General features: G+C 37.3%; 2 protein-coding genes across 2 annotated transcripts; one reads left to right on the top strand and one right to left on the bottom strand.

The window, feature by feature from the left end:
• Positions 1 to 977: 977 nt before the first annotated feature.
• On the bottom strand, positions 978 to 2,350 carry LOC145578011 (amino acid transporter AVT1I-like). The gene is made up of 4 exons (XM_081635420.1): positions 2,015 to 2,350; positions 1,827 to 1,973; positions 1,637 to 1,721; positions 978 to 1,159 (listed from the first exon to the last, which is right to left on the bottom strand). The coding sequence occupies exons 1-4, from the start codon at positions 2,348 to 2,350 to the stop codon at positions 978 to 980; spliced, it is 750 nt and encodes a 249-aa protein (XP_081491546.1).
• Positions 2,351 to 13,678: 11,328 nt separating this feature from the next.
• LOC145578019 (uncharacterized) lies at positions 13,679 to 14,219 on the top strand. The gene is made up of 2 exons (XM_081635429.1): positions 13,679 to 13,807; positions 13,857 to 14,219. The coding sequence occupies exons 1-2, from the start codon at positions 13,679 to 13,681 to the stop codon at positions 14,217 to 14,219; spliced, it is 492 nt and encodes a 163-aa protein (XP_081491555.1).
• The last annotated feature ends 647 nt before the right edge of the window (positions 14,220 to 14,866 follow it).

The following is a 14,866-nucleotide window of genomic DNA, read 5'->3' on the forward strand; positions in this document are numbered from 1 at the left end:
CGCATCCGAAGGGTTTGTTTCTCAGTCAAAAGAAATACATTAATGATATACTCTACAAAGCTAACATGGAGGATGCAAAACCTGTAGCAACTCCAATGGCAGTTGATCCTCCTCTGAGCATTCATGGCACTCTCCTTCAAGATCCCATGGAGTACAGAACTCTACTTGGTAGTCTACAATACTTGAGCTTAACGAGACCAGACATAGCCTTTGCAGTTAATAAACTTGCCCAATATATGCAGCGACCCACGCAAGATCATATGCAAGCTCTTCGTAGGCTACTTCGTTACCTCCATGGTACTTCCCACATGGGTCTTATTATACATAAAGAATCTCCTATCACACTTCATGCCTATTCTGATTCCGATTGGGCCCGAGATAAGGACGATTATATCTCCACAACAGCCTACATTGTCTACTTAGGTAGAAATGCAATTTCTTGGACCTCCAAGAAGCAACGTACTAGAGCTCGCTCCTCAACCGAAGCTGAGTACAGGGCAGTTGCAAATTCAACGGCTGAAATTCTTTGGGTTCGTAATCTACTCACAGAGTTAGGATGCAAGTTGAAGCAAGCTCCAGTGATATTTTGTGACAATGCAGGGGCAACATATGTAAGTGCTAATCCAGTTTTCCACTCAAAAATGAAACACCTTGGTTTGGATTATCATTTTGTCCGAGAGAATGTGCAATCAGGATTGCTAAGAGTGGCTTACATATATCCACGAATGATCAGCTAGCTGATGCGTTAACGAAGCCGCTTCCACGAGCTACTTACACCTCCTTGGTCCACAAAATTGGCCTTTCCTCTTAGCCGTCAATTTTGAGGGGGCGTGATAAGGATAATACTTACTTGATATTTATCCTATTAATATTGTTAAGTGTATATATCTTGTATAGCTCTAAGGATAAGTATCCTACTTAATAGCTTTTGTTAGTTGCCTAACCTAATTTGTATTTAGCTATAAATACCTTTAAGTCTATGTGAATAAAGCAATCTTCTCTCTAATTTCTATAGTACCATCATAGCAGTTTGAGTCCGAGCAACAGAACCCCTTGGAAAACCCACATTCTTCACCAAGGGCTCTGCAAGATTTTTTGCAAACAAAGCCACTGAGGCGATTGCCTTCCTCATCAACTGTGTCGCGGCCACTACCACCACCTTCAATCAGTACTTTTGCAAGCTCATCAAACTCCATGATGTTTGAGAGGGGAATTGATTCACCCACCATCACAAAGGTAAGGAGAATTAAACTAGCACACAACTTTTTGTTATTCATATTGAATTGATTTCAATGTTTGATTTTTTGTGTCGTAGAAGAGTTTAGGGCCTAATTTTATAGCCATGCACAACCCAATAACTGTGTCTAATCCATTTACAAGTGTATGGTTGATAATTCTTATAATATTAGATACACGTATATTAGACACACATATAAAAACGTGAGTAATTTCCTTTTCGCAAGTTTAAAGAGAGGTCCATTGTCCAACTAGAGATAGTACGTAGATATTATGTTGAGATGAGAGTGTGGTTAGCAGAAGTGCCACATATACTGTGCTTGTAATAATTGTTGGGGTGGGGCAACAATGTAACAATGCTACTTACAAAAAATAAAGAGAGTAGGTGCCTATGTCGTACCTCGTACGTTGTTAATTAGATAACCAAGTATAGCCATTATAGCATAGCATATAATGGTTGCACCGAAAAATCCAATGAGTAAGACCTTATACACACACAAAAAATAAAAATAAAATAGCGATTAATATACAGTAAAAATAAGTTTTAATAAGTTCAGATAAATAAAACGCAGTCTAAATTAAAAAATTACCTTGGGGAAATGACGTTTCTTCTTGATGGAAACGTGTAAGGTTGGAAAAATCATATTCGTGCTATAAGAAAACATGTGCAATCTCATAGCTGTTAAAATTCCTCTCCAATTGATTAATTCACCTCTACTATGAAATCCAACAGTACACTATCAAATAAACCAACTCATGAAACAGATGCAAGGATTACAAAACCCGAAATTTCACCCGTGGCCGAAACGTACGCAATAACACTTAGATAACACTGTTGGTAAAATGCAACGGCAATAATCATAATAAAACTTTGTTTTCCACCAATATTAATCCCATGAAAATTATCACCTTCTACAATTAAGTAACCTGATATTGATAACACTCTTTTGCCTATTTTTCCATACGCAAATTCTCCGATTTCGGCGTATGTTTTGATCCTAGGATTCGCGTCCATACACCGTTCTGTTAATAGGCCAGTGTAACACGCTGCGCCGGAGATGCCGAAAAGCAAGATTAAGCTTAACCATCCTCCTAATGCTAGGGCATACGGCATTGATAATACACCAATCTAATGTATAATTTAAGAGTCATTTTCACAACTTCTCACCACATCACTCCAAAACCCAATTCCTTTCTAAAATTATGTGTACTCTTTTGTTTTTTGTAATATCGCTATTATAAGTTCCACTATTTACCTCTTTAGAAATTCTTCCAATTGTTTATTTATATTTTTTAAAATCAGTTAACTACCTTATTATTAATTCAATAATCATCGAAACAAAAGATACATACATAATGTTTTTTTATGTGACAACAGGGTGTTTTTTATTTTATTTTTATTTTTTTTATTTTTTTTGGACAAACAGACTGGAGTAACCCCTATAATATTGACGGAATAACCCTCTATAACACAAAACACATAACCCTTATAACATTGGCGGGATAACAACAATAACTGAACGGGAAACCCCTATAACATTGACAGAATAACCCCTATAACACTGATAAAGTAACTTCTATAATATCTAGCTACACGGACTATCCTGACACATAAAAGAGTCAGTTGCTATAGCACAAACAACTTCACGTATTTAAAATATATTTTTGTTGTTGGATTTTTGTAATGTCTTTCTATAAAATATATATCCCGTGCATTTTGCACGGGTACACTCTATATTAAAATTGTAGAATGGTTTTTCCAACTTTTAACCACAACACTCCAAAACTCAATATCTCAATTCTCATTCACTCCCCCCCCCCTTTTTTTCTTTTCCTTTTTTTTTTGCCCTATAAATAACTTCCACATGTCTTTTTTTAAAAAAAATAAAAACCCTCCAAAAAAATTTCACTATTATTTTTCCTAATAACACACACTACCCCAAAAAACTACCTACGTTGTCCAATTTTTTTTAGAAACACCAATATTACAATAATTGCACTTTTTTCCAAAATTACGTGCACTTTTTTTTAAAATAATATCGCCACCATAAGTTCCACTATTTTCCTTTTTAAATATTCTTCTAATTGTTTATTTATATATTTTTAAATCAGCTAACTACCTTATTATTAATTCAATAATCATCGGAAAAAAATATAAGTTAGCAGTGGCCCTGGAATAACCCATTATAATATTGACGGAGTAACCCCCTATAACACAAAACGCACAACCCTTATAACACTGGCGGGATAACAACTATAACGCTGAACGAGTAACCCTTAAAATATTGACTGAATAATCCCTATAACATTGACAAAATAACTTCCATAATAGCTAGCTACACGGTGTATTCAGCCACATAAAAGAGCAAGTTACTATATCACAAACAACTTCACGTATTTAAAATATATTTTTGTTATTAAATCTTTATAATATCTTTCTATAAAATATATATCCCGTGCATTTTGCACGGGTACACTCTAGTTCTTACAATAACATAGATAAGGATTAAAACAACGGATTATAATTAATTATTATGAAATGAAGTATGATTTTTGTGATACTATTTTATGGAATGTTAGGTATAAAATGGATCACTTTTAAATGGCCACAATTTATAACCGTTTATTTCAATCGACTAATGTGAACCGTTGATATTAAATTAAATTATGATCTTATCAGTTTTCTGTTTCAGTTTCTTCTTTGTTTCTTTACTTTTTTTTTTTTTTTTCTCCTTACTTCTCTTCAATCTTTCTTCTTTGTTTTGAAATGACACATATTGCAAAATATTCAAGCAACTCTATTTAAATATGCGCAAAAGGCAAATAGAAAATCGAACTAGCATTCGCAAAATTCGCATGCGGAGAGGAGAAATTAATTAATTTTATAAAATGGAACTTGGCAATTGCCATTATCTAATGAACAGTTATTATTCGAATTCTTTTTTAAACCTCAATTTAGCCTGATTAAAAGCCATAAAAAAGAATATGGATTAAAGGGTGGATTCAAGAATATATATATAAGTTTGGTGGAGTTGGTGGTGAAGTCACCTTGTGACTTTGAGGTCACAAATTCGAGCCCTACAACCTACTAAATGCTTGGGAGTGGCAACATTTAGAAACATTTTTGAATAGTCTCCTTAGATGGCAACATTTTTCATTTGTTGTCTTTGTAAAAGTGTTGCCTTATGTATCATTTTACCTTGGTTTTCAAAATTGTTGCATTTGAATAAAAATGTGTTGTCTTATAAATAGACAACGGGGGCATATACTACGCCTCATATTTGTTGCCTTTGCTATAAGGCAACACTTTTTTTATATTAGGCAATGGTTTTTCACTGTTACCTTTGCTTTATTTTGTTGTAGTGCCTTTAGGTGTGGGCTGGTGGCGTGGGTTAGGGGGGCTAGTGGTCGGGGATGGTGGTGGGGGATGGTAACTGGTGGTCTTGGCTGGTTGTGGGGGTGGATGGGAGGTGGGAGGCTTTTTTTAAATTATTTTTCGACGGAATTTCCCTCGCAAATTTCGGACGAAAAGTGTCGGTGCCGGAAATTTTTTTCCGACGAATATATTCCGTCGGAAATTTCGTCGGAACAATGTTTTCGACGGAATTTTTCGTCGAAAGAGTCTTTTTTCTTACCAACCATTTTCCGACAACCACTTCCGACGGAATTATGTCGGAAACCCATTTTCCAACGGATTTTAGGGTGTTTCCGATGGAAATTTTTCGTCGGAAATGAGCTGTTTTCTAGTAGTGATAATCGCCCCGACAATTTAGGGAGAGTAATGCAACGTGGGTGGTTACTTCAACCGCTACCCTAGCCCCACTACTCAGCCAATCCCTATATTCAAGGCAACCGCATGCCACCACGATAGCTAAGCATAACCGTCAAGGAGTCCCTACTATAAATAGCCCACAAAGGAAGGCTTTGGTTAGACCAATTATCAAGTTAGGACCTTTCCTCGACATCCAGCACCTGGACACGCAAGCCCATGGTTCCCTCGAAGGACCCATGGTCATCGTCTGCACGGACCGCACTTGTTCATCCATGCTGGAGCCACTATGGTCTCTACCATAGTAGTGGACCATTGAGACACCTTTACATGATCCCAAGAGCATCCCTTAGCCAAACCACGCATCATTAGCTAGTATGCCCGTACTAAGTCCCAAGCCCTTGTTAGTCTCCCCGCACCTGCCCTAGTCGTCGGTACCACCGATTCGGCTTGTCCTATCGAGTGTCCACCATAGCCATCCAAGTGTGCTATAGTCCCCATAGGCCATCCTATGTCCAAGACGATGCCCAAGGCCCCTATCCCTAAGGCTACCCTTGAGTCAGCCCCTGACCCTTGAGTGAGCATTCGCCCCCTAAAGAGCTTTATTTTGATCTGTCCATGAAATACTAGTGAATACCCAACTAACAGTAACACAATAATGGGCTCTCAAGCCCGATCCTTGAACCCAACCTTGGCCTTAGGGCCATGTATGATCTATTAGGGTCCTTAATAAGTCCCCTCAATAAGTATCAAAGGTTGTTATGGAGTTTTGCTCATCCAAACACTCCGAGGATCTTTTTAGTGCGCGCGTGCGCGTGCTAGCCTTAAGCCCAAGGCCTAGCTAACCAATGCTCTGCTAGCACCATGGTCTAAGCACTCGGAGGTCATCCCTGATAACCTCACATGCCTTAGACATGGTAGTGAGCTACTCTAGCCTCACTTGGCTCGTTTTTCCCGAATCGAGCGCACACTTGCTCGTGTGAGCAAGTGAAAACCCGAAAGCCTTACGCGCCTATGCGGGGTGGTCGACGACCTTGCCTAGGTCGACCCAAAAGTGACTGTGACACTAAGTCAGTCAAGGGTTACTTAATCAGGGGGTTACGTGTGTGTTAGCTGGCCACACCGTGTGACCGGCCACACACATCGGAAAATATATGTGTGATATATTTTCCGTATTGATCTTATTAAATTAGGAGAATAATATATTTATATTTATTTATGTTAAAGATATTAGTAAGATCAATACGGAAAATATATCACACATATTCAATCCGACTCGAGAGACTCCAAATAAAGATTTTTTTTTCTTTTGACGACAAACACTCAAAGAGGGAAACAAATAGTTCTATATGATAACCTATTCTCTAGCTAGGAAAGGATCTATCATAGGATAGCACATAATGAATAAATCTAGCTTCTGTTACAAAGCCCTAATCTTTCTTAATTTTTTTAATATTTTTTTTTAAAAAAAAGGGGATGTTGGGGATGGAGCCATCATTGGTGTTACTTCATTAATGTTATGGGGGTTACTCGATCAACGTTATATATGCTATTTGGTCATCATAATATAGTTTTTTTTTTTTTTTTTTTTTTTTTTGTACAGGTGGTCATGTGGTGTGGCTCTATACAAAACTGGTTGATATAGATAAAAATATGTATAATAAATACCGAAAGAGTTTACTACTCAAAGGCCATGAATAGTTCACTAAAGGGGATCATATGCTCAAACGTGTCACATGTCTTACAATTGAGAGATGTTCATTAACCATAATAAATTAACACACTGGAGTAAAAGTACATTTACCTACACAACAACATATTTTATTTTATTTAGAAATCACATACGACCCATATTGGCCACATATATAGCAACAATATAATGCATACACATAGAAACACTGTTTTATTTAGAAGTCATGAAAATTACATATACGTTCACAACAATACATGCATACATATCATATAGATATATAGGCATCGCAACTAGCTTGTTTTACCTTCAGTCTTGCAAGAGATCGATTGTTGATACATTTTAGTTAAACACAGTTTAAGTCTGAGCAACATGCCCCCTTGCCAAACCCACAAGAATCATCTTCGGCTCTGCAGTATTTTATGCAAGCACCATTAATGCAATGTAAGTCCGAGCAACAGCCCCCCTTGCCAAACCAACAAGATTCACCTTCGTCTTTGCAGTATTTTATGCAAGCACCATCAATGCAATGTAAGTCCGAGCAACAGCCCCCCTTGCCAAACCCACAAGATTCACCTTCGTCTTTGCAATATTTTACGCAAACACCATCAATGCAGTGTTTGTCCGAGCAACAAGCCCCCCTGCCAAACCAACAAGATTCACCTTCGTCTTTGCACAATTTTTTGCAAACACTGTCACTGAGGCGATTGCCATCGCCTTTAATAAGAACTTTTGCAAGCTCATCAAACTCCACGATGTTTGAGATGGGAAGTGATTCACTCACCATCACAAAGGCAAGGAGAATAATTAAACTAGCACACAACTTGTTATTCATATTGAATTGATTTCAACTTGGATATTTGATTTATTGTGTCGTAAAAGAGTTTAGGGCCTAATTTTATAGCCATGCACAACCCAATAATATCTACGTACAACTTTATTACAAGTGTACGTGTGATTGAAAATATTTACAAGTGTGTGATTGAATATACTCATAATATTAGACACACATATATTCGATACACATTTAAAACGTAGTGAGTAGTAGTCCAATCAAGTTGGTTGGGAAAGATAAGGTTTTATTGAAAACCTTAACTTTGCTTCAATTCCTAGCATTTACTCCCAAGTATATAGTAGGTGGCGATTGCTTGAGGATTAGCTAAGGAATTTTTTGGTATATATTGTATTTCTTAGTCAGGCAAGCTCTGAGGGAGGAACTGATAAATGGAGAGCCAAACACTTCCCTAGCACAATATTAACATAGTTCTAAGTAGTTTAATTGACTTTTGTGAAACTCAAGAATAATGTGGAGAAAACGGCTTAGCTTTCGTATTCATATTAATCACATATATATACACAACACATTAGGAAACCTAATTAGCCTAAAACTCCTAAAAGATAAACTTAACATAAATACAATATTAATATAAATATATCAAATAAACCAAACCAACTCTAATACTCCCCCTCAAGTTGGAGCATGCAAATCGTGAATGCCCAACTTGTGTAATAGAAAACCAAACTGTACTCATCCAAGAACCTTGGCCAAAATATCTGCCAACAGATGACCTGTCGAAACATAGGAGGTAGATTTATTACCGTTTATCAACTCATCACGAACAAAGTGATAATCTACCTCAATATACTTCGTACGTTCATGAAATACCGGATTCTTAGTTATATGCAAAGCCGACTGATTATCACAAAACAACTGCATAGGCTTTGAATGCTTAACACCAAGAACAAACAACAACTATTTCAACCATTTCAACTCACAAGTAGTGAGAGCCATAGATCTGTATTCGGCTTCAGACGAGGATGTGGCTACAGTAGGTTGTTTCTTAATCTTTTAAGAAACAGGAGAACGACTTAAGAAAACAAAATAACAAGACAATGAACGCCGAGTCAACGGACACGCTGCCCAATCACATCACAAAACGCCATCAAGCATAAATCCTGCATAGTTCGCAACAAAATACCTTGTCCTGGACTACCCTTAAGGTAGCGCAAGACACGAATAGCCACATCCCAATGGGAAACCTGTGGAATGTTAAAAAACTGAGCCAACACATGCATTGAATAACTCAACTCTTGTCGAGTAACTAACAAATAAACCAAATGACCAACCAAACGACGATACTGTTTCGGTTGAGCAAACAGGTCACCGGAAGCATGTGCAAGACGATGATTCTGCTCCATCGGAGTATCAATGGGTTTACAAACCAACATTCCTGCCTCAGTCAAAATATCCAGAGCATACTTTCGTTGAGAAATAAAGATACCCTCCGGACTCCGAGCAACCTCAATGCCTAAGAAATACTTAAGCAAACCCAAATCCTTCATATAGATGCATTTTCACAAATAGGACTTAAACCGAACAATAGCATCATGAGAAGATCCTACAATAATCAAATTATCGACATAGACAAGAACATGCAAAGATACACTGCCTTGCACATAGCTAAACAAAGAGTAATCAGCGTATGAGTTTTTAAACCCAAAATCTCGCAGAGCACTGGACAACTTGGAAAACCACTATTTCGGGGCTTGTTTCAAGCCATATAAAGATTTTCGCAACCTGCAAACTTTGCCAGGTGACGGAGTACCGTACCCTGGAGGGAACTGCATAAATACTTCTTCATCAAAATCACCATGAAGAAAAGCATTATGAACATCCATCTGATGTAACTCCCAATTTAATGACACATCAGCAACAGCTAATAGAATACGTTCCGTACCCATCTTTGCAACAGGAGCGAACGTCTCATTATAATCAACACCTTCCACTTGACGGTTGCCATGAACAACCAAACGAGCCTTGAGACGTTCCACCTTTGATTTGTCGGTGTACTTAATTTTGTAAACCCAACCACTACCAATTTCTCTTTTGCCGGGAGAAAGATCCTCAACGGTCCATGTGACATTGCGTTCGAGAGCATCAATCTCATCTTGCATAGCTTTACGCCAACCGACGTCTTTAACCGCCTCTTTGAATGAAGACGACTCCTTTCCCTTAGTAATCATCGCAGCCAAAAAACACCTGTGTCTCATAGAGAAACGATTATATTCAATATGACAAGCTATAGGGAAAGGGGAGGAATGTGATCGAGGAGGGTCGTCAACTGATGTAGCGGGGTCTACATTTTCAGTTATGAGAGTATGAGTAACATAGTTCCGATGCCACGAAGGAGGTCGTTTTTCACGATGACCACGAACCAAATTTTCCGTCAAACTCCCCCTCAAATAATTCGGCGCAATAAAAATATTTTCGTCGGTAGTTTCATGTTCAACAAAAGTAGCAGAAGCTCGGAAGCATTCAAATTACCGGAATTTTGAAAAAAAATTATCATCGGCCGCCACCGGCTGCCAGACCACCGTTGACTGAGGTGGGGGCTGATCTGCACCGATGGCCATCATGTGCTGCCCAGCCAAGCCAAGTTGGGACGCTGACTGTCCAGCGCTGGCTGGCTCGAGCAGCCCTGTTGACTGCTGCCCTTGCAGCGACAGCTGGATTTCCAGCGTGCTGGCCAGGCCCTTACTGCTGTCTACCCTTGTTGTGGCCAGCTGCCGTTGAAATTCCAGCGGGCTAGGCAGTGGCCTGTGTTGGAAATTCCACTGGCCTGGCAGTAGGAGCTCGGTGGGTGGAGGACTGCTGGGCAGGCCGTGCCACGGCCTGCCTGTGGCTGGGCTGTGGTGCGGATTGTCTCGGTTGTCGCACCCCCCCTCGACTATCATAAAACCCAAATTCACAAAAATCCCCGTCCTCCCACACCGGCGGAGTTGTAAAGTATTTTTCCCACAATAATCGTAAAATTTTAATTAATAGCCAACTCATTCAAGTATACCATACATAACAATCATACATCAATTCACTTTTAACCTTATTTAGGACAATGGTGATCACATATTAAATTGACCTTTAATTCCATTAAACTTCCAAATTATCTAAAATTGTTGAACATAGCCAACTCACCTAGCCATTTCGGCTTAATCCACCTTTACTCAACATACTAACAAATCACGATTAAGTAATGAATAAATAAACAAATAAATAATATCCTTATGGAATAATTAATAAATTCATTCCACTTAAACCATTAAATTCCAATCATTTAATAATCCAAATGTGGTTAACAAACCAATCCAATAAAAATATGCTTGTATCAACATTCCATACAAACAATTAATCCAATATAATTCAACATGTTTGCAACCAAAATTTCATACAAACATAATTAATTCACCAAAACATGCCTCATAAATATAAGCACATGAATTAATTAAATGTATAACCAAACAATTTCCATTCAAGAGTTCCCTAAACAAAAAACTAAGTTCATTCCTTTTGGTACCTAAACATGATACTACTTATAACGAAGTAGACATGTACGTACCTCATATAAACAATCCCTGTGTCACTTTTAATCACTTAAAAGTCTACTAGGGAATAATCACCTCCTAGAAAACAACCAATAATCACAAATTAATACTTAGACAAATTTCCAGCAATATAATTAGATTAAAACTCCTTAAAACTTCCTTTAAAATATGTTTTTAATGCTTGATTAAACAATAGAAATCCAATAGGAACAAAAGCCCCAAATTAATTGATCATAAGAACCCTAAAATCCCAATTTAAATAAATTAAAACCCTAGGTTTTAAAATCATAAAATCTAAAAATTATAACATAATTAAAATTTGAAATTATAAGTTTGAGCTATCAAAAACATGAATTTGATACTAAAAATATAATCTTTATACCACAAAATCAAAACCCAAAACTAACACATTAAATTTATACTAGGTAATAAAACAAAGGGGGAAGAAGAAGAAGAAGTAGGCCACGTGGGCTGCTGGTGGGCCAGTAAGGTCGCCGACGATCTGGAGGCGGCGGCGGCGGCAGGTGGTGCGATGGAGGTGGCTGGGCGGCAGTGAGCTTTGCTCATGTAGGAAGGAGGAAAAAGGAAAGAAAGAAAAAGAAAGAAATAAAATGAAAAGGAAAAGAAATAAAATAAAGGAGAAAGAAAAAAATACTAAAATTTTGTGTGGGGAAAATTTTAGGGATTAATGGGGTATTTATAGGAGAGAGAGTTGTATGATAAGTAGGAAGATTGGGCGTCATAAAATAATGGGCCAAATGAATGAAATAGAGTAGGCTTAATTTGTATTGGTATAAATTGTAGAATATAGGTTCATAAAATAGTTTGTGCTATAATAATATTCAACCAAAATTAATAATTTGAAATTTTTGAAATTAAATTCCGGAAAAATACAAATAATTATTATAAATAAAATTAAATTTCATTTATAAATTATTTAAAAATACGGGGGATTACACACTTCCACCAACCTCCTACCCTAAACCACCTCTACCCACCACCACCACCAACCTTAACCCAAAAACCCAGAAAACTAACAAAAAAACTTCGGAATAGATTGTCCCGCTCTCAGTACTTTTGTTCGGGTTGCTTTCTCTCCCGCTTCGCTTGAGGCCACTCCGAAAAAAACCCCACAAAATTAACAAAAAACAAAAACCCACAAATATAACCCATAAATTAAACCATAAAAAGCATAACCCGTTTTTAAACCACAAAAAATATAACCTAGAAATTACACCACAAAATAAAATAAAATAAAAAAAATCCACAAAATTACCCACAAAAATTAAACCCCCGTTTTTAAACCACAAAAAATATAACCTAGAAATTACACCACAAAATAAAATAAAATTAAAAAAAAAAACCACAAAATTAGCCACAAAAATTAAACCCAAAATTAACAAAAATCAACAAAATAATCAAAATGAAAATCTAACCCAAAATGAACAAAAATCAAACAAAAAAAAAATCAACATCCGAACATGGAATTTGAACAAAAAATCAAACCAAATTCGAACTAAAAATCAAACCAAATTCGAAGAAAAAATCAAACAAAAAATGTATAAACACAATAACATACCTCAAACCCCGAATTGACTCCAAATTTTACGGCCGAATTTGACCTTAAAACTATTAACTTGTTCAACCATGAACTTGTGACGGCGGAGATCGTGGCAGTGGACTTATGCGTATGACCATGGAGGTCATGGTGGTGACGGTTGAAGGTTGGTGTCGGTGATCGAATTTCCTATAGATTCTTCGCGTGCGATTTTTTATCTAATTTTTAAACTTTGTCCGATTTTTTGCGATAATCCGAACAAGAACATAGAAAGAATGATGAACTAAAAGAGAATAAAGGGAGGAGATCGGAGAGGCGGTAGAGATGGAGGAGGAAAGAGAAAGGAAAAAGAAGAGAGGAGAGAGAAGAAAGAGAGCGCGGCGTGAGTAATTTAGGGTTAGGGTGAATTGAGTGACCTTTTATGCAGGATTTTTTTTTTTAAAAAAAAAAAAAAAAAAAAAAAAAAAAAAAGCTTTTGCGACTGCCAACTGGTTCAAAAGGTTTTTTAAATTTCGAATTATTTTTAAAATGTTGAAATAACCTTGCAACGGTTTAAACCGGCAAAAATGGTCGCAATTTTGCGACTGCATTCAAGACGGTAGTAGAAAAACGGTCGCAATTTGACCGAATTTCAGTAGTGTTGGAAGCTACGGAGAAGTAGTACATAATTATAGAAATTGAGGGCAACGGTAGAGTTCATGAGAGATGTTCATTAACCATAATAAATTAACACACCCGATAATAGTATGTAAAACACCCACTTAGAGATTTACACAACTATAGATTTTATTTTATTTAGAAATCATATATATACGGACCCATATATATTGGCCATATAACAATAATACAATAATGCATACACATAGAAACACTAATTTATTTAGAAGTCATGAACATAACATATTAGGTAACTATAAGATATGTACAGATATCAAAGATAATCTTATACAAAATATATCCTAAACCTAGGATGAGAATATTTTATGGATATTCTCTATCAGTACGTTCACAACAATACATGCATATAGATATGTAGTGAGATAGCATGAGGGCTGAAATTACTGACTTCCTTCGCACGATCCTTGAAACCACCTGGAAACCCCCTTCAACTGGGGTCATCAAGGTGAACACTGACGCTGCCATTATTCCTCCTGCTGCTGTGGGGTTTGGTGGGGTGATGGGTGACCATATAGGCGATGTTGTTTTTTGCTATGTGTATGAAGATGGAAGGACGTTTTGAGGTTGATGTCATTGAAGCAATGGCTATGAGGCACGCATCGCAAGTCACGATGGAGTCGGGTTTCTCGAGTGTTTGTTTGGAGACAGATTGCTTCAAACTCTACTCTCACCTGTCGAAGGCAACAGTCACCACCAACGCTTTTGGGAGGATTGTCAATGATATTCTTATGTTAGCTCGCTCGTGCCAGGCATGTTCTTTCTCCTTTGTGAAGCGCTCAGGCAATAAGGTGGCACATAGCTTAGCCAAGTTATGTACTACTTATTTTGATTTTACAGTTTGGTTGGAGGAATATCCTCATGATGTATCTGAACTAGTTTTGGCTGATTTAAGCCAAATTGATGTTTAATAATATTGCCTGTGCTTCCCGTCAAAAAAAAAAAAAAAAAAAAAAAAAAAAAAAAAAAAAGAGAGATATGTAGTGAGATAAAAGGTTTTGTTGAACATACATTACCCAATACCCATCGCATTGCTATATATATATATATATGTGCATTGCAACTAGGTTGTTTGAGCTTGAATCTTGAGTCTTGCAACAGATTGGTCAGGCACAAGATGTGCCTGAGCAACATATCCCTACGCTAATGCCAAATCCACAAGGTTGACCTTCGTCTATGCACGTTTTTTTGCAAGCACCATCAACGCAATGTACGCCTGAGCAACAGAACCCTGTGCCAAACCCACAAGCTTCACCTATGGCTTTGCAAAATCTTGTGCAAGTACCATCATAGCAGCTTGAGTCCGAGGAACAGAACCCTATGCCAAACCCACAAGATTCACCAAGGGCTCTGCAAGATTTTTTTGCAAACATAGCCACTGAGGCGATTGCCTTCTTCATCAATTGTGTCACGGCCACTACTGTTGGTGTATTGCTTCAAAATAGTTATGCCTTATTATTAGGAGTAGTAGTTACGTGTACTTGGTCATGCCTAAAGGCTTTAGGAGTATGTTAGTGGGTCAATTTGTTTATTAGTCAATTGCATGAGAAATATTAGG

The sequence above is a fragment of the Chenopodium album genome, chromosome 2 (genome assembly GCF_948465745.1).
Source record: "Chenopodium album chromosome 2, dcCheAlbu1.1, whole genome shotgun sequence".
NCBI classification, from domain to species: Eukaryota; Viridiplantae; Streptophyta; class Magnoliopsida; order Caryophyllales; family Amaranthaceae; genus Chenopodium; species Chenopodium album.